This window comes from Lepidochelys kempii, chromosome 8 (genome assembly GCF_965140265.1).
Source record: "Lepidochelys kempii isolate rLepKem1 chromosome 8, rLepKem1.hap2, whole genome shotgun sequence".
NCBI classification, from domain to species: domain Eukaryota; kingdom Metazoa; phylum Chordata; order Testudines; family Cheloniidae; genus Lepidochelys; species Lepidochelys kempii.
The window spans coordinates 101,935,131-101,962,486 of record NC_133263.1 but is presented as its reverse complement, the minus strand read 5'-3'; the positions used below and the strand labels follow the sequence as shown (position 1 = coordinate 101,962,486).

General features: G+C 42.3%; 1 protein-coding gene across 7 annotated transcripts in view; it reads right to left on the bottom strand.

Annotated features, from left to right (window-relative positions):
• Window positions 1–8,227: 8,227 nt before the first annotated feature.
• STIL (STIL centriolar assembly protein) overlaps window positions 8,228–27,356 on the bottom strand; it is a 39,655-nt gene continuing 20,526 nt past the window's right edge. For all 7 annotated transcript variants that reach the window (XM_073357784.1, XM_073357781.1, XM_073357787.1 and 4 more), the window contains 8 exons: window positions 25,240–25,349; window positions 24,212–24,326; window positions 19,493–20,578; window positions 17,790–17,955; window positions 16,666–16,891; window positions 13,309–13,501; window positions 12,292–12,548; window positions 8,228–9,966 (listed from right to left, as the gene is read on the bottom strand). In XM_073357784.1, the coding sequence (XP_073213885.1) occupies window positions 9,135–9,966; window positions 12,292–12,548; window positions 13,309–13,501; window positions 16,666–16,891; window positions 17,790–17,955; window positions 19,493–20,578; window positions 24,212–24,326; window positions 25,240–25,349 (2,985 nt within the window). In that variant the 3' untranslated portion in view covers window positions 8,228–9,134. The remainder of the gene's footprint in view (window positions 9,967–12,291; window positions 12,549–13,308; window positions 13,502–16,665; window positions 16,892–17,789; window positions 17,956–19,492; window positions 20,579–24,211; window positions 24,327–25,239; window positions 25,350–27,356) is intronic.

Below are 27,356 nucleotides of genomic sequence, written 5' to 3'. Positions count from 1 at the left end.
GCCCTGATAAGCTTCTAAACCCATTATTTATGAAATGATTCATTATTATTTGGCAATTTTATCGAAGGAAAGCGGGAACTTATTGCAGGGATATGCATAGGAATAACTTTGGAATGCATGCCTTATAGCTTTTGCTGTGTGTGTGCTTAGATGCTCTTAAAAAGACACTGTAGAAAAGAGTAATAAAAAATGCACCATGACTGCCCACATTTGAATAGCAATTCTTTATTTTAGTCCTCTTGGAGGTTATTATGCCCCTGCATTTTTTTGATTAAATATGGAACACCTACTCAGTTCTTAATTAAATTTAATGAGCCCAAATAAATTGCTGGAGATATTGAGAGAGGAGGGGGGCTGTCTAGGACAATAGGGTAAATAAAGCAAATTGACAGGGAACATTTAAGCAAGATTCCCCCTCGGCCCCCCCCCATATTTCTTCACTGCAGGCATAAATGGGGGGGGGGGGAATCTCTAGTTTTAATTTAATCTGATCAGGTTTAGGAGGGGGTGGTAAAAAAACTCTGCAATCCATGTGGGGCTCGGGGATTTATCGTGGGGAAGGGGTGTGTCGGAGAAATAAAAGGTAAGTCCTCGAAAATAATCAGCTTGAAACTGGGAAAACACAAAAGCATCTCGGATCGTGCTAGGTCAATATAGCTGGGCTGTGAAACGTGTGGTGTAAGGGACTGGGGGAGGAAGACAATCTTATTATTTAAAACTATAAGACATGACTGACAGAGAATGATCTGCCAAGATAGCAAGTTAGTGCAATTTACAAAATCGAAGATCTGGTGAAAAATGATCCCTGTCCTTGGAAGCTGGAGTGCAGCAGGGATTTGGGGGGTATTTTCCCCTAGCATTGAGAAATACGTTGGCTTTTTAAATTCTAAACCATCCAATGTGCGCTGTACCAAGGGGATTAACACAGGGCAAAGAATAAATCTGGATCCGTCGTGTGGGGGAAGGGTCCACACTAACTTTTACAAACGTGCTAAATACCTCGATTGAAATGCCGATCTATCCACTTTCAGTATTAAAATGTAGCGAAGATAAGCCCACAGGCATAGGTCCCACACAAACGCTAATGAGCCAGACTAATAAAACAATCACCATTACAATACTGAGCATGACGCACAAACACACACACAAAACCAAGAAATAACTAGGTGAATAACTCAATCAAATACACTCTGTGATGCCACCCTGGTTGGTTCATTATTATATCGTGCTTTGGTTGCACACGTGGTATCTCTCACAATTGCGGAATGGCCAAGCAACCTTCAGGGAAATGACTGCGAAACAGACCGTGTAGTGTTGGGAGACTAAAACCCCAACGTTGATTCCTTTCTTTTCTCCCCGTTGGAACAATGTTGATGGCCGCGTGTATCTCAGGGGTTTTCTGGTTGATCAGCAAAGGCACGAGGGAGGGGGATAGTTGGTGATTAAGGTCTCTGTGCTGGATCACCCTAGGTAGAGGCTGCCTGGGTTTCGCCGGCAGTTGTGGGGGGAAAAAAAAATCAGCTTTCATTTTCTCTCTCTTACCCATATGCGGCTACCTGGCTACTTTCCGCTGCCCAGCCCTGGCTCTTTGCGAGGGACCCCATCGTCCCCCTCCTGCCGCCAGCCCCGCCAACGGCGCCAGGCAGAGCGGGCCTTACGCTGCGCCCACGGTGCACGGGGCTTTCAGAAGAAAGGCTTCCGAGGACACGGGGCCACGTAAAGCCCCCGGAATCCTGGTCCTTTCACCCCCCCGGTCAGGTGAGGAACGAGGGAGAGAAAAGATCGGGCTTGGCGGGCGTTTCACGGGCACCCTTGGGGCCAGTTCTCCTTCCACCCGAAGGCCGGGGGCTCCAGTTCTGATCCTTACGCGCTGGGGGGGGGGGCGCAGAGAGCCCCCAAAACACGCGCACCAGAAAGAGGGGGGACGCCAGGCCGCGCAGTTTAGCGGACCCTGGCAAGCCCCCAAGTAAGGGACAGCGATTCATTGGTTGCTAGCATTAGACCCCCACGGTAGGGAAAGGAAGGGGCGTGAGGGAGAATATGAATGTGATCCTCTCTAAGGGGAGCCAGGAAACCTGCCAAGAAGCAGGTTCCGTCCCCAAGCTTTTTACTTGGCCTCCTGAGAGCGGGGGGGGGGGGGGTGGGGCTCACCCCTCCGGGGCCCGATCCCGCTAGGCACGACGCCCCCAGGCTCAACCACAAATTGGGTCTCATCTCCCCTCCCCCCTTTCCCTTCGGGGGCCCCCCGCTCGGGAGCTCGGTCTCCGGGCCCCGCATTGCGCTCCAGCTGTGGTCTCATAGGAACGGCCCCACCTCGGGGTGGCAATGTTTCACCCACGTGCCCCCCCCCCCCCAGTCCAAACTGCTGAGAGGGGAAGGGGAAAGGGCCCTCGAGCTCCCTTCGTTTCCACTTCCCCGCAGCGGCTTTCCGAGCCCCCCCCCCTCGGGGGAGCGACGGCCCGGGACTGGCTGGATCGATGGGTTTCCTGCCCTGCGTTTGATGTGGGGCGTGCAGCGGGGGGAGCGTGCATGGGGCGGTCACGACGAGCGGAGTCTTTGCCGTGCCGTGTTTCCAGCTCCAGCCAGGAAGCACGATCCGTTTCAGCTGGGCTCGTCTCAGCAACAGGAAGCGTTAAAGATAGAACAGACGGGGCTGGGGAGGGGAGATTAGGAAGTCAAGCCTCTTGTGTACCTCCAGATCCACATCGCCACAGCTAGGGGCCCAGCAGAATCCATTTTACATCATTTCTGTACCATACACTACATAGACCGACAGGGTATATACACCGCCTTACCCCAGCTTCACAATCCCCGGGCAGTGTGAATGGGACCCGACACGTACCAACGCTGCCTTTAGTTAGAATTAGGGAATTTATTCTCTGCAGGGATGGACACCGACGGTGAAAGCACGGTGGGCTAAGGGGTAAGGTAAAGGACCCGCATTTAAGAGACCTGGGCTGTAATCTGCCACTGAGCCAAAGCCCACTGGAATCAATGGGAGTGTTTCCACTGACTTATAATTGCCCGTGTTCTAGGAACCTAGGGCAATTATTTCATCTATTTGTGAGTATCTCCCCCCTTCCCCTTTTAATACGCTGTCCTAGTTAGAAAATAATCTAGCTAGGGCAAGGACTGTCCGTGTGTTTGTCTAGTTAACTTCAGAACACCAGCGTGCTGATCTCAGGGGAGATGCCAAGTGGCTCTTGCATCAGAGAGAAATATTAACACCTCCCCCCTCCTTAGCACCAGAGCCTGGATGGATACAAGGGTTACTCACCTTCTCCTAACTGTTGTTCTGTGAGATGTGTTGATCATGTCCATTCCAATCAGGCCTGTGGGCGCTGCCTGCAGGGTAGCCAGAAGATTTTTCCCCTAACAGTATCCGTAGGGTGCGCCTGGGCACCCCCTGGAGTTGCACCCTCATGGTACTCAATGTAGGGCCCTGCCAGCCTGAGCCAACCCTCCTTCAATTCCTTCTTACTGGCTACTCAGACAAAGGAGTAGGAGGGTGGATATTGGAATGGACATGAACGCCACAGCTTGAAGAACAAGTTATGAGAAGGTGAGTAACCCTTTTCTCTTCCTCTTCGAGTGATTGAAAATGACATGAACCATCAGGTGCCTCCCAAGCCTAAATTACAGAGGCAGGGTCAGAGTTGTCCACAGATTGGAGCACACTCTACCAAAGGCTGCATCAGCTCTGGCCTGCTGGGTAATCACATAATGTTGAATTCAATGTTGATAAATGCAAAGTAATGCACACTGGAAAACATAATCCCAGCTGTACAGATAAAATGATGGGGTCTAAATCAGCTGTTACCATTTCAAGCACGAAATGTGCGAGTCACTTCTCGGCATAAACCTGCCGCCATCAGAGCATGGCTATAAGCCTCGGGATTGAGGGATACCGTGGAGTTGGGGAAACATGTGCCAGTGTGTGGGGGAACCCCCAAAAGAAATTAGATAGATTTGATTTCTCCCATAATACTAACTAAACTACTACTGATCTAACTACACACACATACAAGTGCAAAGCACGTGCTTGCTGAGGCATTAGGAACAGGGATTTCCGGCCATCACAGGCAGTAAGAAGGAACTGAAGGGGGGGGCAGGTTGGCAGGGCACTATATTGAGCACCATGAGGGCATGACTCCAGGGGGTGCCCAGGCTGATCCTACAGCTACTGCTAGGGGGGAAATCTTCCAGCAAACATGCACATGACATGTGCACACCTGATTGGAATGGACATGAAGAAGCACTCAAAGAAGAACTTATTTGACTCAGATAAAATAACTGAGAAATCCTTCTCTTCTTCACACTTTCACAACCACTGGTAGAGCTTGCTTGCCCTCCATCTATAACAGAGTCTCAAACTGGGGGTTGCAAGTTTATTACATGGGGGGTCATGAGCTGTCAGCCTCCACCCCAAACCCCGCTTTGCCTCCAGCATTTGTAATGGTGTTAAATATATTAAAATGTTTTTAATTTATAAGGAGGGGGTCACACTCAGAGCCTTGCTCTGTGAAAGCATTCACCAGTAAAAAAGTTTGAGAGCCACTGATCTATACAATCTTACTGAATTATGAGTGATAGGGAACTCAGACAAAGACACACATATACACAGATGTAAGCGATTCTCAGAGTCATCGTAAACAATTTGAACAGTCTAAAAAAAAAGCCAGGGTTGCAAACATTTCCCATTCACTAGGACTAAAACATGAAAATTAGAAGCAACCGGAAAATGTATGCAATATTAGCTCCAGCTACCATTCCAAGTACAGCACAATTCCTACGATTTGGGAGTAAAATCTAACTGGTCAGTTGAGTTTGATGGCCCTTGTTACAACCGTCTGTTCAAATTCTAGCCTAAATCTAAGAAGAGCTAATCCTATTTCCTCCCCCCCCCCCCCCAATCCTTGATCTGTTTTATTAAGTCTGCACCAACATTGTCACTGTAATTCTAGGTGCTCTAGTAACATAAGGAACACAAGAATTGCCATATGGCCTCATTGGGACAAACAAAGGATGTATCTTATTTCCAAGCTGAACTATAGACTAGTGGTTCTCAACCAGGGGTCGGGCGTAGATAGGTTTCAGGGCAGGGGGTCCATCAAGCAGGGCCAGCATCAGACTCATAGAATCATAGAATATCAGGGTTGGAAGGGACCCCAGAAGGTCATCTAGTCCAACCCCCTGCTCAAAGCAGGACCAATTCCCAGTTAAATCATCCCAGCCAGGGCTTTGTCAAGCCTGACCTTAAAAACCTCTAAGGAAGGAGATTCTACCACCTCCCTAGGTAACGCATTCCAGTGTTTCACCACCCTCTTAGTGAAAAAGTTTTTCCTAATATCCAATCTAAACCTCCCCCACTGCAACTTGAGACCATTACTCCTCGTTCTGTCATCTGCTACCATTGAGAACAGTCTAGAGCCATCCTCTTTGGAACCCCCTTTCAGGTAGTTGAAAGCAGCTATCAAATCCCCCCTCATTCTTCTCTTCTGCAGGCTAAACAATCCCAGCTCCCTCAGCCTCTCCTCATAACTCATGTGTTCCAGTCCCCTAATCATTTTTGTTGCCCTTCGCTGGACTCTCTCCAATTTATCCACATCCTTCTTGAAGTGTGGGGCCCAAAACTGGACACAGTACTCCAGATGAGGCCTCACCAATGTCAAATAGAGGGGAACGATCATGTCCCTCACTCACTAGGGCCCAGGGCAGAAGGCTGAAGCCCCATTGCATGGGGCTGAAGTCTGGGCCCTGAGCCCCGTCACCCGGAGCTGAAGCCAAAGCCTGAGCAACTGATCTTTGTGGCGGCCCCTGTGATGTAGGGCCCCAAGTAAGTGCCTTGCTTGCTACCCCCTAACGCCAGCCCTGGCTTTTATATGCAGAAAACCAGTTATGACACATGTGGGCTGTGGAGTTTTTATAGTGTGAGTGGGGGGGCCTCAGAAAGAAAAAGGTTAAGAACCCCTGCTATATACCTCAGAGGAAAGCGAATCCTCTTCAAATTATGCACTGCTGTACTATGCAAGGAGAGATGGTTTTAATGGGATATTTCCTCTAAACTAATTAATGTTCCACTTATTCAGGGTCCTGTCTATCCCCTAGATTCTACAGTTTGTGGGACTTGCCATAGAGCCCAACTCCTGCTTCAAGATTGTGCTCTAGCAGTTGAGCTTTTGTTTTAAAATTATCTTTCTAGATATAAAAAAAGTCTTCAGCATGTTGACAAAGTCTAAACCAATGCAGCTGGCATCTTCTTGAGTTTTCAGTGGGAAATACTGAACAAAAAAAAAAATAGCTTAAAGAGGTATGAATGGCCTCATCGATGTTAACTCTGCAACCTAGCAAAGACAGCTTAAGAACATTAACCATGTTTTTATTTGAGCAAAAACATCCAGATAGCTAGTGAGATTTACCTGGTTGTAAAGGTTTGTACAATCAAAAAGGTTCTGAAGTGGTTTCAAAATATGTAGGCAATGGGGAAAAAGGTCTTAAGAGCCAGCAAATATTCTTGTTGATCATTAAACTATCCACTTTGACAAGACAACTGCTCATAACATGAACAGAAATATATACACCTCAAAGACCACTGGAGTCTAGCTGATGCAATTAAATTTTTTGCTTTAAAATAGCTAACCCATATTCTTATTCTTCCCATTAGCCCCACTTATTGGAGTATAATGGAGGACAAGACTGTAGCTTTATTATAACAAATTGCACACAAAAAACCCCCCTGCTAGCTCTAAAAAATACCAACCACATCCAGCAGGGCCAAAGGTCATGAGAGAGGTGCTTACCTCTAGAGGGCAGAGGCAGAAGGCTACAGCTGGAAAGTGTATCTGATCTCTTGGGTTTTATATCTCAATTTCTTCTTCTGTGCAACCACGAGGCCATCTATTCATTGCCCTAGGGCACAATGCAGGACTCAGAGCATAGTCTCAGTACTTTCTCCAGTTCTAATTATCACAGGGTCCCAGAGCTTGGGCTCCAGCCAGAGCCCAGAAGCCCACACAGCAATGAAACAGTTCGAGCCAGCTGGCACAGGCCAGATGCAGCTGTCTAGTTGTTGTGTAGACACACCCTCCATGGACAGCTTGATGTTAACAAGCAGACATACTAACCTGTTGAAAGACAGCCCGCTCCCAGCTACCACCCCAATCCCCCCTCCTTCGCCCAGCTCTTAGGTTGAGGAAAGTTGGACTCTGCTGAGAAAGGTTCTGATTTCTCTGCAATACCAGTATATTCCACTACAGATAAATACTTCAATTGTAATCATGGCGAGGTGTCCAATTCCCTCATTCCAATCACTCTTTCGCTGTTTATGCACAGTGGAACAGCTTCAACAGGAGAGATCCACATCAGAATATCCCTTAACTCAGTGGTTAGAGCATGCTCCTGAGAGGTGGGAAACCCCTGTCAAATCCTGCCCCCCCTTCTGCCAGAGGGGGCAATTTGAAGCTAGGTCTCCCACATCCCAGCTGAGTGCTCTAACCATTGGGCTAAAAGTTGAGGTGTGCACCTCCTCTAGCTGTTTTGTGTAGAGCAAGACAGACACCTAATTTATTACAGCAAGAAACTGTAGGCTCCTAAGACGTCCGACTCCGGGGAGCTGGTTCCTGTTCATGGACTGCTAGCAGCAATAGGTGCCTATCTGTGAGTGGGGAGGCCTTAGCACACAGCCCTCTAATCAGTATCTCTCATTGGCTAGCTTCAGCAGCTACCCACCTAGCAAGCTGGCATTTGTGGATCTCATTCTTAGGCATCTCCCTTGATTCCTACTGAACATGACAATTAATAGCTTCTGCTCAGGGGACTCAAAAACAGCAATGCTGCAGGTCAGAATTAACAGAGCTCAGGAGGAACTGTTTTTACATGGCTGGACAGCACCTGATAAAAAGTAGGTAGAGAGGTTACCATTAAAGTCAGTACACAAAATGCCATTTTCTGTTATATTTAAGATTGTAAGTAATTTAGTAAGTGATGCTAGTGACAACAGCAAAAATACTGAACCAACCTCCCCCACCCACCAAAAAAACCCCCAACAACTAAAACCTCATTACAGAAATGGACCAAGTGAGAATGAATAATTTATTACAGATTCATGAACTCAACGAATGTATAAATCTTATAGGATTATAAAAAAAGGTTATTTCAGTAATGCACTCCAGAGCATTGATGACAGGTTAATTTACAAATTAACACAGAAGAACAAAAAGTAAACAAGTTAGTTTGCTTGTCTTTATTGAACTCAGAGTTGTTAAAAAGTTTGAACCATGTGAAACAGCATACTTGCAATGTTACTCAAGGTTAGTCACTCGTTTAACAGTTAACTGTGATTGCTAGATTGTAAGTGTTTTAACAAGGATTAACCACCACATCAAACATAAATAAGCAACAGATCAATAGGCCCGTTTTGTATCTTATGGATTTGCTTAGCCTTTTATGATTAACATGTACTTTTCAAATAAATAGAAGACACTCATTGAGAAGAAAAAAATCATTAAGTGCTAATTTTACTGATGTCCTTGTTAGGTTTTCATGATACATTTAATATCTATTATATGTGCAATTGTGGCTGAATTTTAAATAATTTTATACTAATTAAAATCAAGGTTATGCTTTTCCACATACAGTAACCTGCCACATGCTTGGGTAGACTTTAAAGTCATTAAGTTCATTCTATTTGAGTTTAAACTCCCACCCACACATTATACCCTACAGCTCAGTGTTGGCATAAATGTATAAAAATGTCAATGATGCTTAAAAAAATGCAATTGAAAAGTTAAGAAACAGGCATAGTTAAAAATATATTGGAGCACAGCTTACATCCAGACTATTCTGAATTGATTGACCTTTTGGATATTAAAGATGTATCCAAATTGTAAACAAAAAAGTACATATGTACTTTAAAAATCTGTCAGACAAATCCTGGTCAGCTGAGCACCTGGCGGACCAGAACTGTATCACATACTCAGTTTTGTTAGTCATTTGTTGCCAAGAAAGCTAAGTGACCTATAAAGGCAACATAATCATTGGCTTCTTCTAATCTTGTTCAACCTTGAGAAGGCTTCAAATCCAAGAAATGCTGGTTGCCAGCCCCCCCCCCCCCCCCAAAAAAAAAAAAAAAAGGTTCAGAACAACTTTGGCAACTGTCTGAGGTGTTTTACATCAAGAAAGGTACCAACTGAACTCATGCTGTCTGTCTGATTTAATGTCTCCAGGGTGGGAGTTTGTAGATTTTCAGGGAAGAGACGAACATTTCTTAGGTTCTCCCTGTCCGGTTGCTGAGTGAACTCTACTTTCCCAGCTACAAGTTTGGGTTTTGGCTTTAAATCCTTCAGAATCTGCTGTGAGTTCTCATGAGGTTGATGTAGTATTTTTGGAGGAAAGACCTCATTTGTAATATTTCTCAACACAGGACCATCGGATTCTGACAAAGAATAACTTCCAGTTGACTCCTTGTAAGGTTTCTGGTTAATGGATAATTTTTCACAAACTCCTTCAGAAGATTCTTTCCCGAAGTTAAAGCCCTCTGACATTGGCTTAAAGTTAGTCTCTAACACATCTTCACACTTGCCAATACTAGAGATGCTGCAGTTCTGAGTTTGCAGCTCCTCTTCATCTTCACTATTGTCACTACTTTGTAGGAGCCCATATCTTTTCATATACTTCTTGGTTGCAAAGGACATATTGTTTGGTGAAATTAAGCTAAGACCCATCATGCTCTTGTCCATGTTTGTATGCAAGAGGTTTTGGAAAGATGAATCTTCAGGGGTTTTTTCACTTGCGTGACTGAGAGAAAGCTGCGTCAGTTGACTTTCACTTAGATATTTGAGTGCTATTGCATTTGCTTCCATACTCAGATCAACTCCATTGGGAGTTAACCCACTCATGCCGACATTAACAAATGACATGTAGTTTAGTCCAGGGACCACTGCTTCAGGATTTATGCAGGCCAATACGCTAAAACACAAAGCACCGAAAATTAAGTTAATTTAGCTTTATACCGTGTGAATGTTCCATGGTCATTTCAGAATACCAACACAGTGAAGCGTATTCCCCACCTCTTAACCCACCCCAAATATCTGGCTTTTAAGCAGGCTATTTGTTCACATAATTAACACACACCTCACATAGGAAGATTGTGCGTCTTACCTAATAGTATCTGCATTACAGAAAAAGATCCACGAGTGGATTGAGAATAATCATCCCTGATCCAATGCTGATCACAACTTCGGTAGTGTCACATGGCGACAGGAAGCCTCAGGGAGGCTTTAGGGCTTTGTAAGTTAAGACCAACAGTTCAATATACCACCCAGAAACTAATTATTAATAGTTAGTTGATCTCTGCCCAGAGATGCAATGTGTCCTAGTGGTTAGAGCACTGGCCTAGGACTCAGAAGACCTCGGTTCTATTCCTAGCTTGGTCACTGACCTGCTGGGTGACCTAGGACAAGTTATAGCACTTCTGTGCCTCAGTTTCCCCACCTATAAAATGGGGATCACATTGGACTCTTTAGTGATTGCTTTGAGATCTACTGGTGAAAAGTGCTATGTGAGAGCTGGCTATTATTTATATACGGCTATGTTGCCCAATATTTTTATCCAGATGGAAGACAGCCTCTCTTGTGAGCCCAATAACTGGTTAAGGATTGCTTTTTTGTCTTCATGTCAAAATAATATCAGGCCATCTAGAGATTTTTCCAACATCCCTTTTCAGGCTTTTGGAAATGGGTAAGTTTTAAGAGACTTTTATTGTTATTCGGAAGGATATAGTTTTCAAGACCTCTTTCAGTCTGTGAAGGAAATTCACTCTTTCCTGTCCTTGTTCCCCTAAACTCTTGTAATGTCTAATTATAAAAATACACACAGTCAAGACAAGCTCCAAGATACTGGTGCTCATTACTTCATCTATTACAGGCTACATGCGTCCGATTAAGAAATCCAGTTTCCCCAATATCAAGAGACTAAAAGGCATCTACCCACGTACTCCAGCGAAAGACGGACTTGAGGAAAATTTTTGGCTCAAAAAAAAAAAAAAAAAAAAAATAGACCACCAAAAAACAAGCAAGAGGGACTTTGTTCTTAGCTTGTTCCCTACTGTGTTGCAGACAATTGTGAAAGAAGGTCTCTTTGGTCAGCCACAAAGATGACAGAAGGAGGGGAGGATTTTTTTTAAGAGGTATATCAAGAAAGGAGACCTCTAGTTTTATAGTTTCACCCCTATTAGCATGTTAACAGAACATATTAATAGAACACAAGCTTGAGAGTGATGGTGGGGAAAGTTTGATACAGCCAGTAATACAGGCTGTCTTAAATTTTGGTAAAAAGCACCTGCTGCAACGCAAGTTAGAACAATTCTCAAACTTTTTCCTACTGGGGATAAGTTCTTGAGACAGACATCTCCCCCCTGCCTGCCTGATGCTATACCTCCTTTGCAGCAGCCAGAACTCTTCGTTTACATGAATCAAGAAACACGGTCTCACTAAAGATGCATCAAGATGAAAACAAAGCTTGCTTTAAGTGCAGCTGGGTTGGCTCCTTGGTAACCTTTATTTTCCCACCCTCCATTTTTAATCTATGCCCTCTCCATGGGTTCAGGCCTGGACCTCTTCTCATTGCCTCCAGTTCCCCACTGCTCTAAGCTCTCCACGTCTCTTTATTGATTGGTTCTGTCCTCATCTCATGTGTTTGCTGTCCCTCCAGTTTTGGTCTCATGCACAAGTCTGATGACAACTAAACTTACACCAGTGAAACACAAGACAAAGAAGGGCTCGAAACAGCCAGACAGCATACAGAGATGCTTGATTTTATTTTAAAAGTTTCATTGGTTAAGAAAGCCTCTAGCAGTCCTCAGAGTTTTGCACTGGGATACACCTAGCAGCAAACACCACTCCTTAAAGAACAATATGGCTGTTTAACCTGTGAGAGCAGGAACTCCATGGTTTAGCTAGATGCACTCCCCAACGCAAGTTTGAGAACTGCCTTTAATTTTTCTTATTTTTAAAAATAAAGAAAAGAAAAAGGACTATCCTGTATCTAGTGCCTGTGTACATATCTGGATGGAGTCCAGCCTTTCCCATCATTCTCTTCTAACAGCCTTAGTAGTGCCTAGCATGAACTAGACTGAAAAGATCAGACTAAGCGTGTGTTCCCTGTGGACAAGTATCAAAAACGTGGTCCTGGAGGTGATGCATTAGGCCCTTTCTGCATCACTTCTTGCCCACTTTTGGTCCCTATTAGTCTTTCTATCTGAAAGAGAACGAGCAGTGAAGGCTAACACTTTACCTGGCATTCTCTACTTTGTGTGCATTTTTCTTCATTTTGTCAGGAGATTCAATTTTCACTCCAAGGTTCCTTAATTGCTTAAGGGTTGCACTAATCACGCAATCTTTATCTGTCAGGCCTGGGTCAGATACTGAACTCCTTTCTTTTGGGTTATTTATATTCCGACATGTGGTACCATCATTGCCGACCATTGTTTGTTTTGTAGATGGATAACCACTTTCTTCAGAGGGTGACTTTAAGAAGTGATTTACTTGACCCTACATAGGGAAAAAAGCATAAGCACATGTGGACCAACTAGTCAAAGTCACAGGAACTTAACACAAAACAGGATTCTGTAGTAAACTCCTTTGTCATCTATGGCATATTTACTCCAAATCAAACTATCTTACAGCTAGATATGAAAAACTTATTCTGACAAACAAACCAAGTTAACTCTTGGTATCACTAAACGTTGTGTATTACTTGTTGTGCAAAAATAAAATACAACATTTATGCATAGAAGGGAGTGAATGGCAGAATGAGTATTTAAACCTCCACGAAAAGGAAGTCACAAGCTTGCCTCTCTTTTGCACCACAGAAAACATGGAGAAGAGCTGAGATGCATGTGACAACCATACACAGTTTCAGCCATGTGAAAGCCAAAGTAGTGTATTGCACGGAGCCTATTCTGGTTATGAGAAATACTATGAAGGACAACGAGGAGTCCTTGTGGCACCTTAGAGGCTAACAAATTTATTTGGGCATAAGCTTTCATGGGCTAGAACCCACTTCATCAGATGTATGGAGTGCTATTTTCCACTCCATGCATCTGATGAAGTGGGTTCTAGCCCATGAAAGCTTATGCCCAAATAAATTTGTTAGCCTCTAAGGTGCCACAAGGACTCCTCGTTGTTTTTGCTGATACAGACTAACACAGCTACCACTCTGAAACCTGTCACTCTGAATGACAAGTGGCAAATAATTGTAAGATATGAAAGACTGCCAGATATTAAAGTGTTTGTTTTAAAATGCTGTTACCAATATGTCCTGGTAAAACTTTTGATCATCGGATGGGTGGCTAGGCAGTGATGGACCAGCATGCTCAGTTTTTGGTTCATTTGGTGCCACCATGTGGTTGTTAGCCCCTTCTGTGGGTCCTGTCTGTAAATACATGCTAGCGCTTTCTTCCAACAGTGAATTCGGAACACATGTTGGGGAAACTGGCTCATTTCTGAAGGAGACAGAACAATGAGTTAATACACCATTTATTTTTTACCTTGTTTGAAAGTAATTTATGAATCTAAATCTTGGAAAATTGTATCTCTCAATTTCTCTTAATGTTCTCCAAGATGTTGAAAGATTGGAGTAGGTGCAGTAAAGAGCTACAAAAATGATTCAGAGAGGCTGCAGGAGCTCAGTTTAGCTGGTCAAAAAGAACATCAAGAGCTGACTTGATTACAGTATACAAGTACCTTCATAAGGAGGGATATACTGGTTACTAATCTACCAAAAAGAAGAAGAGCACAAGAACCAACAGATAGAAAGTAAAGCAAGACAACTTAAAACTGAAAATAAAGGCACAATTTCTTTAAACAGCGAAGGTGATTAACAATTTGAACAAGACACCAAGGGAAGTGGTGGTTTCTTTGTCTCTTGAAGTCTTTACTCCTGGGGGAATTCTGCCCCCCAAATTAAAAATTCTGCACATATTTTAAAATTCTGCAAAATTCCACATATTTTATTTGTCAAAACACCACAATATAAATCATGCTGGTTTCAATTATTTTGGTAATTTATTTAAACTACAATACAATAGATGGAGAATGGGAGCTGGCCTAACAGTAACGTAGCTAGGTTTGACACTTTATTTCTAGTTATTAATCAACAAATATATGCAGCCATATGCTCTGTGTTACATCATAAGCAACTAAAGAGCAAGTGAAGGCTGGGGAATGAAACTCACAATTTATATTGGCTACTGAGCCGCTCCAGAAAGGTCAGTAGCAAAGAGTTCATGGAGCACATTTTGATAGGAATGTTCAGTACAAAAATTTAGACCAGGTCTAATCACAAAAGCACCATAAGCATTTATAAGGCCACTGTCCTTTACATTGCCAGAGTGATGTAAAGGAGCCTTAAAACTTTTACACCTGTTTTATACTCCCGTGGGGAATTCACAAAGAAAATGGGAACAATTCACTAAGCAGGCAGGCTGCTACATTCTGTTCTGCCTGACGGGACAGAGCCTGCCCCACTCCTCAGAAACACCCCAAAGCCCTGCCTCTCCACACCAAATACGCTTCAATAATGAGCAAGAGGGACAGAGTCTCTCTCTCACGACTTCCCAGCCTTCCTCTCCCCGGCAGTGATTTATGTCTCTACCGGCTGCTCCAGGCACCTGAACTGACCTGCCTGCAATGCCAGGGAGGGGAACGTGGCCTACTCTTGCGGCTTCCCTTTGCTTCCCTGTCAGAAGCCATTTTTCTCCGGAGAAGCAAAGATAGCTGCGGGGGACACGAATTCTGTGCACGCGCAGTGATGAAGGATTCCCTCAGGAGTAAGTCTTCAAAACAAGACTGAATGCTTGTCTGATATACTTTCATTAGGACGACATTGTGTTGCCTGTGTTACACAGGAGGTCAGACTAGATGAACGAATGATGTCCCCTCTGGCCTTAATCTGTTTCACCTGCTGCATCAGCGTTTTCAAACCATCAGCAATTTTTTGCTTCTTCAAAGCCCTTGGGACTTTTTTGTTTTGCTTTTTAGTTCAACATGAAGTCATTTTAACACTAATATTAGTAATAAGAATTGTTACTATGTTTTACTGTAAACACATACCGATATTTTCACATACTATAGTTTTAAAGAAAATATCAACCTGGGCTGAATGGATGTCATGTTCACAGTGCTATGCACTCAGCTGGTTTCTACCATAAGATAAGTGAAGTCCAGACTGAAAAATTTCACTGTTACTGACATGAATAGGAGCTTCAGGAAAGAATCTGATTCCAAGTCTTCACACATCAGAAAGGCAGATATGCCAGAGTGAACTATCACAGGGCATGGGGAAACTACTGTATCTGGGTGTTATCTACAAACGTGTAACAGTTGAGGCTAGAAGGAACGATAATGCTGGGGTTCCAGATAGATCTCTGTGTGACCCCCAGAAACAAACATGAACGATAGCGAAAATATCGGAACCCAAACCAATCAACAGTGCATGTTGAAAGAGATAAGATTTAAATCATGTGCTGTGCCAGATAGTCAATGCAGGTTATCAATTACTGCAAGGAGAAGCAATTCATTATCCCCAGCAAAAACAAACAGGTAAAACCCAGTGCTACTGTGCATTCTTCCTATGAAGAATTCATCAAAGTACTTCACGTGTATAAAGCCAAGTTAGAGTTCTCTCTAAAACAAGCCATGTTAGAAAAGGACTGATTGAACCAATGCTCACATTTAACTAAAACTACATGCATATACTACTTCCCTAATTCTAATTCAGAGCCCCAAGTTAGTTTTAAATGTAAAGAAATCCATAGTTTATCAATTTAATGACTACTCTTTTTCTAGTATGACTATTTTTAGTCATCTAATTTAATCTGACCTGAATGGTCTCTCTTCACTTAGCTTTTTACATCTGTGAAATGTACTGGATCAGAATTTTATATTTATGTAGCTATCTGAAAATGAAAACACTTGATTCTTTATCAAGGGAAAAGACTGAGAATATCTATGCATGGAAAACTAATCTCATTCTAATACAAGAAGCGCTTTGAGTTAAATTTTCTTAACATCATTGTAAAATTGTGAATGGAGGTTTAAAAGTAATCAAAATGGCTTATTCTGGTGCCACATTAATAGATTCTATATTTTGACTTAGTACAGTGAGAACACAAGGGAAAAAAAGAAAGTCAGTAATTAGGTGTGAAACATAGAAGAATCCAGGGAGATACTCAGGTCATATGACCTTCAACCCTTTAGTCCTGGGGATAAATCAGCCCCAGAGAACCATAAGCAATTTTAACGCTGGCAGCGCAGAGCTCATGTAGGAAAATGATAAGCAAGTATAGCAGTGTTTCCCCTGGTGATTTAAGGGGAGGATCTTGGAAGATCTCTGCAATTTTTAAAAAAAAGTTACCTAAAGGGATTTTGCTGCCACCAGCGGTGCCTGACTGCCAAGGGCAACTATATTTGGTACGCCTGCACAAATGATTTTGTAGACAGGGGATTAAAGGCAAAAGGAGGAAGGAATTATACACAACATTTAATTAAGTCAGATGCCAACTGACGAAGTTCTGTAAGAAAGTCAGTCGCTTCTACATGACGTTACTTTAAACAGTAAACAAGTACTATCAACCCACAAACAAGATTTTTCAAATCAAATATTTACCTGAGTCCAGTCTGGTTAGTTCCTTCTTCTACAAGATGGCTACTTTCTACAAAGCTGGGTATGTCAACAGCCTTTAATGAGGAGGCAATACTTGTATTACTTGTATCTTGCTCAGTGTTCATAGAAATGCTTATATCTTCTTTAGATATTTCAGTGTCCTCTTGTTTAACTGGACACACAGAGTCGTCTTGCTTTTCACGTGGTGCGTTCCAAAATAAGCTAGCACCTAGCAGAAGAAAATTAATGCAGATTGTGATTTTAACAGTTTTGAAAAGGTCATTTGGTTTTCAAATACATTTATTCTCTACAGTTACAGAAATTAAAGCCATTGCTGTGTTTGGTTTTATTTTCTCTAGTTTTATTTTGCTTTTGGTTTTAAAATGACAAGTTCTAAAACACTGTTCGGAAAAAAAAATCTGAGAAACTTGCCTTTAGTTAATGAAATAACTGCCAAAATTAACATTGTTACTTTATGTACAATAGCAAATAATGCTGTGTTTTATTTAACAAACAAAATGACTAGATAGAGGTATACAAGACTAATTATATTCCTAAATTCATTTTGAAGAAAGGGATGTGCCCATCTCCCCCTCCAAACCAGCCACAACCTTGTAATAAAGGTTAATAGGACCAGATACATTAGTTTATGGCCTACTGGCTTCAGTTGTGTGACTCTGACATTAAAGGGAGTTAATTTTCCCCCAAAGATAGATATGACATCAGTACTTAGCATATAGTATTGGAGAAAAATGGAGAACCTTAAAGTTGTCCTGGATAAATATTTGATAGTACGCCATACAGCATTCAAACTATTACACCTAAAGCAAGAGTAGGTACATGTATAGAAAAAGGGACCAAAGTTTTTGTGACCGAGTCACGGGTTGAACGCATAGCCTTCATTCCCTTGTCAAGGACAACTCCTGTCTGACCTTGCATGACAATTCCCAAAGGACAGGCCTGATTTTCTGAGGTGCTTAGCCTCTAACAACGGATTGACTATGACTAGATGGGTGGGTGCTCAGCACTTCTGAAAATCAGGCCCAAGAGAGAAGTCTAAGCAATATTAAGAACAGGTTTATATCATTGTCATTCTGAAGAGGAATTTAAAAAAAAAAGGGGGTTACCTGTGCTTACAGCAATGCTCACACTTTTTCTCATGTGTAAACCTTGGGAAGACTGTGTTTCCATGGCAACAAATTCCAACTGCTTCTCAGACGGTAGGGCATTGTTACCTATAGTCGTTTTCGTAGAACAAGGCTGAAGAGTTTGTGCTTCCAACAAACGCTGGATCTGGAACAGTTATCAGGAGAGTATCACTTGCATGGCAAGTATAATAAACTCAGGACACTAGCTGACAGTGAGTTACCATACTAGACTTTCATTTTTGAAGATCTGGATTCAAATTCTGATTATGTTGCAATACAAGACAAATTTAATGGTATTTTAATTACCATCAGAGAGTTTGGCATGATTTAAAGAGTCTGTTTTCAGCTTGGAATAGCAGGCAAATGAAGGTCATGCTGGAAGAACTACACCAAAAAGCTTTCATGCACCTATTTCCACTATCCCTTTGGTGCACCTCCCCCCTTTCCTGGAGAAAAACATTGTTTAGGTTGCAAAGCTAAGTACATGAAAGCTTGGAAAGGCCAGATTTACCCCCTTCTGCATCCATCCTGTTCACTGAAGGAGGCCGGGGTACTGTGGAAAAACAGTACATGATCATGTAATTAAATACGGTGTCATAATGCATATGCATAATGGGGCAGACTTAAGGTTTCACGGGCAACCAAAAATCTAGCATCAACCTTGGAGGGCTTACCTTTGCAACCTAAATAATATTATTTCAATGTCATTTCCTAGTTTTTTCTTAAAACAGACAAAAAACAGATAAGTTCTGTTATTGCTACAGTCCTTCCACTTTCCTCTTGCATCATCTATTGGGTTTGAACCCTGAAGCTTCAATTTGACACTTGAACTACACTAGCTCGCAGAAGGAGAAGGCTATCATCCTGGAGGCCAGGCTGAGGGAGAGAATGGGCCATTGGTCCCTCATGCTGAGTCCATGGTGGGGGAAAGGGGTGTAATCAGGAGGTGGAGGAGGAAGGGAACCTGGCTTGGCTCCACCTTCTATTACTACAACTGCTCCGGAAGCAGCCTGGCTCTTTAGAATGATCTTGTTCAGCTACCATTTTGGGAGGCTGACAATTTTCCAGAGGAATGCAAGTGACAGAAGGGAAATGACCACTTAATTTATCCTGAATGGAATTCCATAGGACAACCAAAAGAAAAGCACAAGTCCAACCACAGTGCTTTGACCCTGCTGAATTTCAATGGCATGTTGCAAACAATGGAGATATTCATGCTTCTCAAAAAAAGGTCACACAAGTCTGTTGTAAGCTATTAAGTTATGGTAGATGAAAACACATTAGATTGCACTGTGCTTTCACCATATATTTATATTAATTCCAAACTAGTTCATGGCTCATTAAACTGTGCAGTTAGCTGTCTCTACCCACCCAGAAAGTAATATCCTAGGAATACTAAACAGATTGCTGAAAGCAGAGCAAATATTTACCTGCGTTACTTGACTGTAATTCCAAAATAATTGAATGAGAAAAATCAAATCACTTTCAATTTTCTTTAACGGAGACCAATCATCAGCAGAGCTGCCTACTTAGAGAATTGGGTCCCAATTTGACAGGATCCCTTCTTCCAACCAAAAAGATAGCTATAACCAAGTTATTTCATTAGGGTTATTTTTAGAAAATATTTACCAGAGAGTGTATTTATCAGTAAGAGGGCAGAGGAGAAAACCTCCCAAACAAACCTGAGCTTGAAGTAATTTCAGTTGCCTGTCCTGTTCTGTAAGAATCCTGTAAGCATCTGGAGATAATCCCATCATTCCATTATCTGATCCCATTTTGGGGGCAGGTGCATATGTGCATGCTGAATGTGCTGCACCAGACTGAAGATGGCAAGGGCTTGGATGTGAAGCAAGTCTTGATCCAGGTGATAAGCTGCTACCAAGGGGAGAACAATTCCCCATTTTCCCATTGTACCCATGAGTTACAGAACTAGTTGGGGTATGTATTGGACTACAGCAAATATTTGGACAAGTGACATTTTGATGGAAAACTGAATATGTGCTCTCTTGAGGAACATCAGATTGGATTTCCGCATGATTGGTGCCCATTTTAACCAGTCCTTGCCAACCATTTGTTGAACTGTATTGGATATGTCCATGAAGCTGACAACTACAGACACTAGCAGGACAGCAAGATGGCACTTGAGGGACAGGCACCTGCAGTTCTGTTGGTCTTCTTGAGTTCTGGGGTGAAAAAGCAAAGTTGTACTGGAGAGGCTGTGTGGCACCAGGAGGCTGCTTGGAATTAGATGTTGAGGGTCTCCTTGCTGGAGGTTCCCCTTTTCTTTGTGTGGCTCCATCAGGACTAGATACAAGTCTTTCAGATGACATCCTGGGTTGATGCACAGACGTATCAGGAGAGGGCCCACTGCGAGGTGTTGAAGGGGAAGGGGATGATGAAGAGGAAGAAGATCCAGAACTCTTTCTTGTTTGAAGGCCAACTCTCCTACAATTAGACTGTTGCTGTAGTGGCAGCTGCTTTCCTCTGCTAGGTTTTAAAGTTGGAATGATCTGGTTTAATTGGCTCGGTAACCTTCTCAATGAAGAATGTCTAGTGTGGGTGCTGAAGCTTTGTTTATGGCTATCAGAGCATTGATTTTGGTATAATGGTCCTGTTGAATAGGTCTTTTTTTTATTAGGCTGAGGTACCAGCAGTGGTTGATTTTTGTTATTCATGGTCTCCATAGGCTGAGACATTGGTTTCGGTTCTATGAAACTGCCATCAAAGACAAGGGAGAGTTCAGGAACTGAAGGATGGATCTTAGTAACCTGGATAGGAGACAGTTATAAGAGCGAAGTCAAGCTAGCTTAGGAACCATCATGTCACCTTATCTGATCTACATGAAGCACAACTTCTCTGCCACTCCTAGCCAAAATAAATATGGAACAGATAAAAATGTTGCTTTTGGTCAATAAGACTTCTTCCCCACCCGCTCAAGGTATTATTAACATACGCAATAGGGAGCCAAGAGTGGGAAGATAGGAATCATGTAAAAGCCCTGTTTTGAGGCAAAATTTCAGCCATTATGGAGGCCCGGATGTTGTGTCTAACAGAGTCAGTGTGTTACTCCGGGGGCTGGGTGTTTGGGAGAGAAACAGCTGCAAGACTGCTCAAGTAGCGCGGTCCTTCCCTTTCAGGATGGAGTGTGCCCTTCACAGTATTCCCAGCCCAGGCAGCTAAAAAATCCCTAGAGTGGGGAATTTAAGTAAGTGTACTTAAGTCTAGAATGACTAGGTATTTCCTGATTTCTGGGTATTTCTTTAAGTTTATAAAATGCACCTATTCAAAAGCTTTAGGAACACAGAATAGAATTCAGAACAAACAAACAATCCTGTTAACAGGGGATGACTAAGGGGAGCGTTATATCTTCCCACCCAGAAATGTACTGTTTAGTCAGTTTTTCTGCTGCCTCTCCCCTTGCCAAAGAGGAGAAGATACTGCTGTTCCCTAACAACTCTAGGGCAAATATGGTTCAGCTGGCTTTATCCTGTAGGTTATAAGACTGCAGGTTCAAGCCTAACACTAGAGTTTCTAGTTTCTATTCACGAGTGCTAATGCATTTTACAGTTTTTCATCAGAAGAAACTTTATTACCAGCAATAAGGATTAGACTGAATTTGGAGTCAAGATTCTTGGGTCCTCCAGTTCTGCTACCAAGTAGAAAGCTTAGAAAAAAAACCTCATGTCTACCTCCCCAAAAGGTGTGGTGAAACTTTGTTTATCAAAGCATTTTGAGATCAGATACCAAGGCCAGAAGGTAACATTGCGATCATCTAGTCTGACGTGTATAACAGGCCATAGAACTTCCCCAAAATAATTCCTAGAGCACATCTGTTTACCCTTTTAAAAAAATTGTACAACATTAGCTTTCCTCCAGAACTTCCCCCAGTGCTCCAAGACTTATTGAAAATCAACATTAATGGTCCAGCGAGCTCCTCAGTTTGCCTCCAACAGTTTTAAAAGAGCTGGTTATCTGGACTTGCCGATTTAAAATATCTAACTTTAGCTTCTTTAACCTCCAGAGCTACTAGTGGAATGGAAAGTGCATTACCACAATAGGATGAGATGATATCATCTGTTTTCCCTCCCAAACACAGAACAGAAACATTTATTGAACACGTCTGCCTTTTTTGCATTGTTATAGAGAATTCTACCATTTCTATCTAGTAATGGTACAATACCATTGTCGGGATTCTTTTGTATATTTAAAAAAAACAAAAAAACCACACACAAAAACCCCCTCTTTACTATTCTTAACTCTGCTGGCCATAAATTTCTCCTGGTCTCCCTTTGTTTCCCTTATTTTCTCCAATTCCTAACTTTGGATTTATATTCATAACTATCAACTTCCCCTTTCTTCAATTATTTTTCAGTTATCTTCATTCTCCTTTAAATCAGGTTGGTTTTTGAAACAGAATGGTCTTCTTCCTCATTTGTGTGATCGTGACTTTTGGGGCATCTTGTAAGATGTTCTTACATGATTCTCAATTACTATTCACATTTTTCTGATTAAGTTTTTTCTCCAGCTGATCTGGCTCATAATTGTTTTCAGCTTTGTGAAACTGTCGCTAGTAACAGGTTTCAGAGTAACAGCCGTGTTAGTCTGTATTCGCAAAAAGAAAAAGGAGTACTTGTGGCACCTTAGAGACCAACCAATTTATTTGAGCATGAGCTTTCGTGAGCTACAGCTCACTTCATCGGATGCATACCGTGGAAACTGCATATATATACACACAGAGAATATGAAACAATACCTCCTCCCACCCCACTGTCCTGCTGGTAATAGCTTATCTAAAGTGATCATCAGGTGGGCCATTTCCAGCACAAATCCAGGTTCTCTCACCCTCCACCCCCCCACACAAATTCACTCTCCTGCTGGTGATAGCCCATCCAAAGTGACAACTCTTTACACAATGTGCATGATAATCAAGTTGGGCTATTTCCTGCACAAATCCAGGTTTTCTCACATCCCCCCCACCCCCATACACACACACACTCACTCTCCTGCTGGTAATAGCTCATCCAAACTGACCACTCTCCAAGTTTAAATCCAAGTTAAACCAGAACATCTGGGGGAGGGAGGTAGGAAAAAACAAGAGGAAACAGGCTACCTTGCATAATGGCTTAGCCACTCCCAGTCTCTATTTAAGCCTAAATTAATAGTATCCAATTTGCAAATGAATTCCAATTCAGCAGTTTCTCGCTGGAGTCTGGATTTGAAGTTTTTTTGTTTAAGATAGCGACCTTCATGTCTGTGATTGCGTGACCAGAGAGATTGAAGTGTTCTCCGACTGGTTTATGAATGTTATAATTCTTGACATCTGATTTGTGTCCATTTATTCTTTTATTTCTTTTATTTTATTTATTCTTTTATTTTATTATTTTATTTCTCTACGTAAAAGAATAAATGGACACAAATCAGATGTCAAGAATTATAACATTCATAAACCAGTCGGAGAACACTTCAATCTCTCTGGTCACGCAATCACAAACATGAAGGTCGCTATCTTAAACAAAAAAAACTTCAAATCCAGACTCCAGCGAGAAACTGCTGAATTGGAATTCATTTGCAAATTGGATACTATTAATTTAGGCTTAAATAGAGACTGGGAGTGGCTAAGCCATTATGCAAGGTAGCCTGTTTCCTCTTGTTTTTTCCTACCTCCCTCCCCCAGATGTTCTGGTTTAACTTGGATTTAAACTTGGAGAGTGGTCAGTTTGGATGAGCTATTACCAGCAGGAGAGTGAGTGTGTGTGTGTGTATGGGGGTGGGGGGGATGTGAGAAAACCTGGATTTGTGCAGGAAATAGCCCAACTTGATTATCATGCACATTGTGTAAAGAGTTGTCACTTTGGATGGGCTATCACCAGCAGGAGAGTGAATTTGTGTGGGGGGGTGGAGGGTGAGAGAACCTGGATTTGTGCTGGAAATGGCCCACCTGATGATCACTTTAGATAAGCTATTACCAGCAGGACAGTGGGGTGGGAGGAGGTATTGTTTCATATTCTCTGTGTATATATAAAGTCTGCTGCAGTTTCCACGGTATGCATCCGATGAAGTGAGCTGTAGCTCACGAAAGCTCATGCTCAAATAAATTGGTTAGTCTCTAAGGTGCCACAAGTACTCCTTTTCTTTTTGTCCCTAGTAAAGTACCAAGTTTATATATCACTGGTCTGGACGTGATCGCATTTGTATGGTACAAGTAGAATAAAGTCATGATCACTTAAACCAAATCTATCATTAATTTTTAGTTCTCTGATCACTTCCTCTTTATCTGTTAGAAGTATAATACATCTGTCAAATACAGAATTCCCCTACCACACTTTTTGAGTTAGGAAATAGTCATCTATAGCGTTTATAAATTCCCAGGATGAGAGGCAGTATAGAAAAACTGAAGTTACCTGTTGACTCACTGGATGAGGACTTGGAATTGGTCTTGGAGATAAATCTTCATCTTCCACACCTGAGTCATGATCACTTACTGACAATTTGCTGGGGGAGGAGCCTTGAGGAGAACTAAAAAAAAACCAGACCTTTTAGTAACTTTTCTATTTTAGAATGATACGCTTGACAGAGTGCATTAATCCTAACAACATTATCTATTTCTCACTTGTGGTCCATACCAGGAGATCTACAGAGCAGTACTGTTACCAGTTTGGAAGAACCACTGATAAACATCTCTCTCCTGACTGGCTAGGAAGTGTCAGATGGTAAAAAGATCTACGGATCACAAAAAAATGTGGAAAAAATAATTATCCCTTTCTGGATTATCATCCAGTTTTTAGTCAAAGAATCTTTGACAGATACAAGTATTTCACATGACATTTTAAGCTAAGCCACTGATTTATCAGGCCCACTGTAAGATACTGACAGGGAAGGAAGAGTTGAGGAAAAAATACATATACATAATATAGCTTTAAGCAGAATAAAGGCCATCTTATTGTTAGAGACTAGCTTTGATGACAAGGTAGAGTTATAAAATCCAAGATTCCTGCTATGCACATCTCCCAGCTTTGACAAATAAGGAAAAAGGCATTTTACTAATACAGGTAGTTTTCTGTTACAGATTTCCTCCTTGGACAACTGGAACTCACCAACACTAAGCGTCATACAGCACACAAGAGGAGATACATATTTTAGGAAACATCCACTTAAGTGTGTAAAAAAGCCTTTAATGCCAATAATTTATCTAGTGTAAGTACATGCAAGAGAGTTTCTCTAGAAACATATGGTCAACTTGTAGACCTTACTACATGAAAAGCCATTAAGTTAGGTAAGGTGCAAGTGATCCATAATTAATAGACTTTATGGCCAGATGAGACCATTTTATGGCCCTCTAGCCTGACCTGCATAACATAGGTTAAAGAACTTCACCCAACAGATGTTGGAAATAGACTGTGTATAAACATGACACTTGAGAGATTTTCACCTTCTAACGGAAAGGTTCATAGAAACTTTGCTGAAGAACTCAGTTTCTGCATTTTGTTTTTCCGCATTCAGCTCAAATTGAATAGGGTGCTTGTCTGAAGGTTCAACATTCTGAAATTAAATAATGGGTTGCATTAATGAAATTTGAAGAAAGTCAGTGGCATCCAACCTGCTACCCCAATGTACTATATAATGGCTATCAAAAACGTAAGAACATTTGTATTTGGTTACCAACTGAAAGATAAGTTCTTCGTACAATGCCCTGCAAATCTGTCACTCAAGTGCATGACGCCGGATCATCACTACAGGGAGTCAGTAATGATGCCCCCCACCTGTCTCCCATTGCTTCCCCTGCAGCCCTAGAGGCAGATCTGGTGAGCCATGAATAGTGACAGGTTTCAGAGTAGTAGCCATGTTAGTCTGTATCCACAAAAAGAAAAGCGCTTTGTGGCACCTTGGAGGCTAAGAGATATCACACAGGAGGATCTGGATGACCTTGTAAACTGGAGTAATAGGATGAAATTTAATAGTGAGAAGTGTAGGGTCAATGCATTTAGGGATTAACAACAAGAATTTTAGTTATAATCTGGGGACGCATCAATTAGAAGTAACAGAGGAGGAGAAGGACCTTGGAGTATTGGTTGATCGGATGACTATGAACCGCCAATGTGATATGGGTGTGAAAAAAGCTAATGTGGACTTGGGATGCATCAGGAGAGGTATTTCCAGTAGGGATAAGGAGGTTTTAGTACTGTTATACAAGGCACTGGTGAGACCTCATCTGGAATACTGTGTGCAGTTCTGGTCTCCCATGTTTAAGGAGGATGAATTCAAACTGGAACAGGTACAGAGAAGGGCTACTAGGATGATCCGAGGAATGGAAAACTTGTCTTATGAAAGGAGACTCAAGGAGCTTGGCTTGTTTAGCCTAACTAAGAGAAGGTTAAGGGGAGATAGGATTGCTCTCTATAAATATATTAGAGGGGTAAATACCAGAGAGGGAGAGGAATTATTTAAGCTCAGTACCAATGTGGACACAAGAACAAATGGATATAAACTGGCCACCAGGAAGTTTATACTTGAAATTAGATGACTGTGTCTAACCATCAGAGGAGTGAAATTTTGGAATAGCCTTCCAAGGGAAGCAGTGGGGGCAAAAGATCTATCTGGCTTTAAGATTAAACTCAATAAGTTTATGGAGCAGATGGCATGATGGGATAACATGATTTTGGTAATTAAATATTAATGGTAAATAGGCCTAATGGCCTGTGATGGGATGTTAGATGGGGTGGGATCTGAGTTACCCAGGAAAGAATTTTCTGTAGTATCTGGCTGGTGAATCTTGCTCATATGCTCAGGGTTTAGCTGATTGCCATATTTGGGGTCGGGAAGGAATTTTCCTCCAGGGCAGATTGGAAGAGGTCCTGCAGGTTTCTCGCCTTCCTCTGAAGCATGAGGCACGGGTCACTTGCTGGAGGATTCTCTGCTCCTTGAAGTCTTCAAACCACGATCTGAGGACTTCAATAGCTCAGACATAGGCAAGAGGTTTTTCGCAGGAGTGGGTGGGTGAAATTCTGTGGCCTGCGTTGTGCAGGAGGTCAGACTAGATGATCATAATGGTCCTTTCTGACCTTAGTATCTATGAAATCTATTTGAGCATAAGCTTTCGTGAGCTGCTGTCCCTTCTTTGTTGTAGCTGCTCAGCAATTCCCCTCCTGGCAGCCTTCAGCATTGCAGGAGACAGTAACTCAGGCTGTCCCTCTACCTACTTCCCTGCCAGGATGTAGGAGCCCTACTTGGAGCAGGCCAGGAGCTTGACTAGCCCAGCCTGAGCCCAAGGAAGAGTTAAGGTATTGATTGTGGCCCCTTACCCTTTCTTGACCTCAGGCTGAAAAGCCTGGATACTACTGATGCAATTTAAATTTCTTTGAAAATATTACAATGAAGATATACTTATATTGTTGTATGCAGTGTAGTTGTAGCTGTGTTGGTCCCAGGATATTAGAGAGACAAGGTGGGTAAGGTAGAATCTTATTGGATCAGCTTCTGGACTGACCTCAAAAGCTTGTCTCTCTCACTAACAGAAGTTGTCCAATAGAAGATATTACTTCACCCACC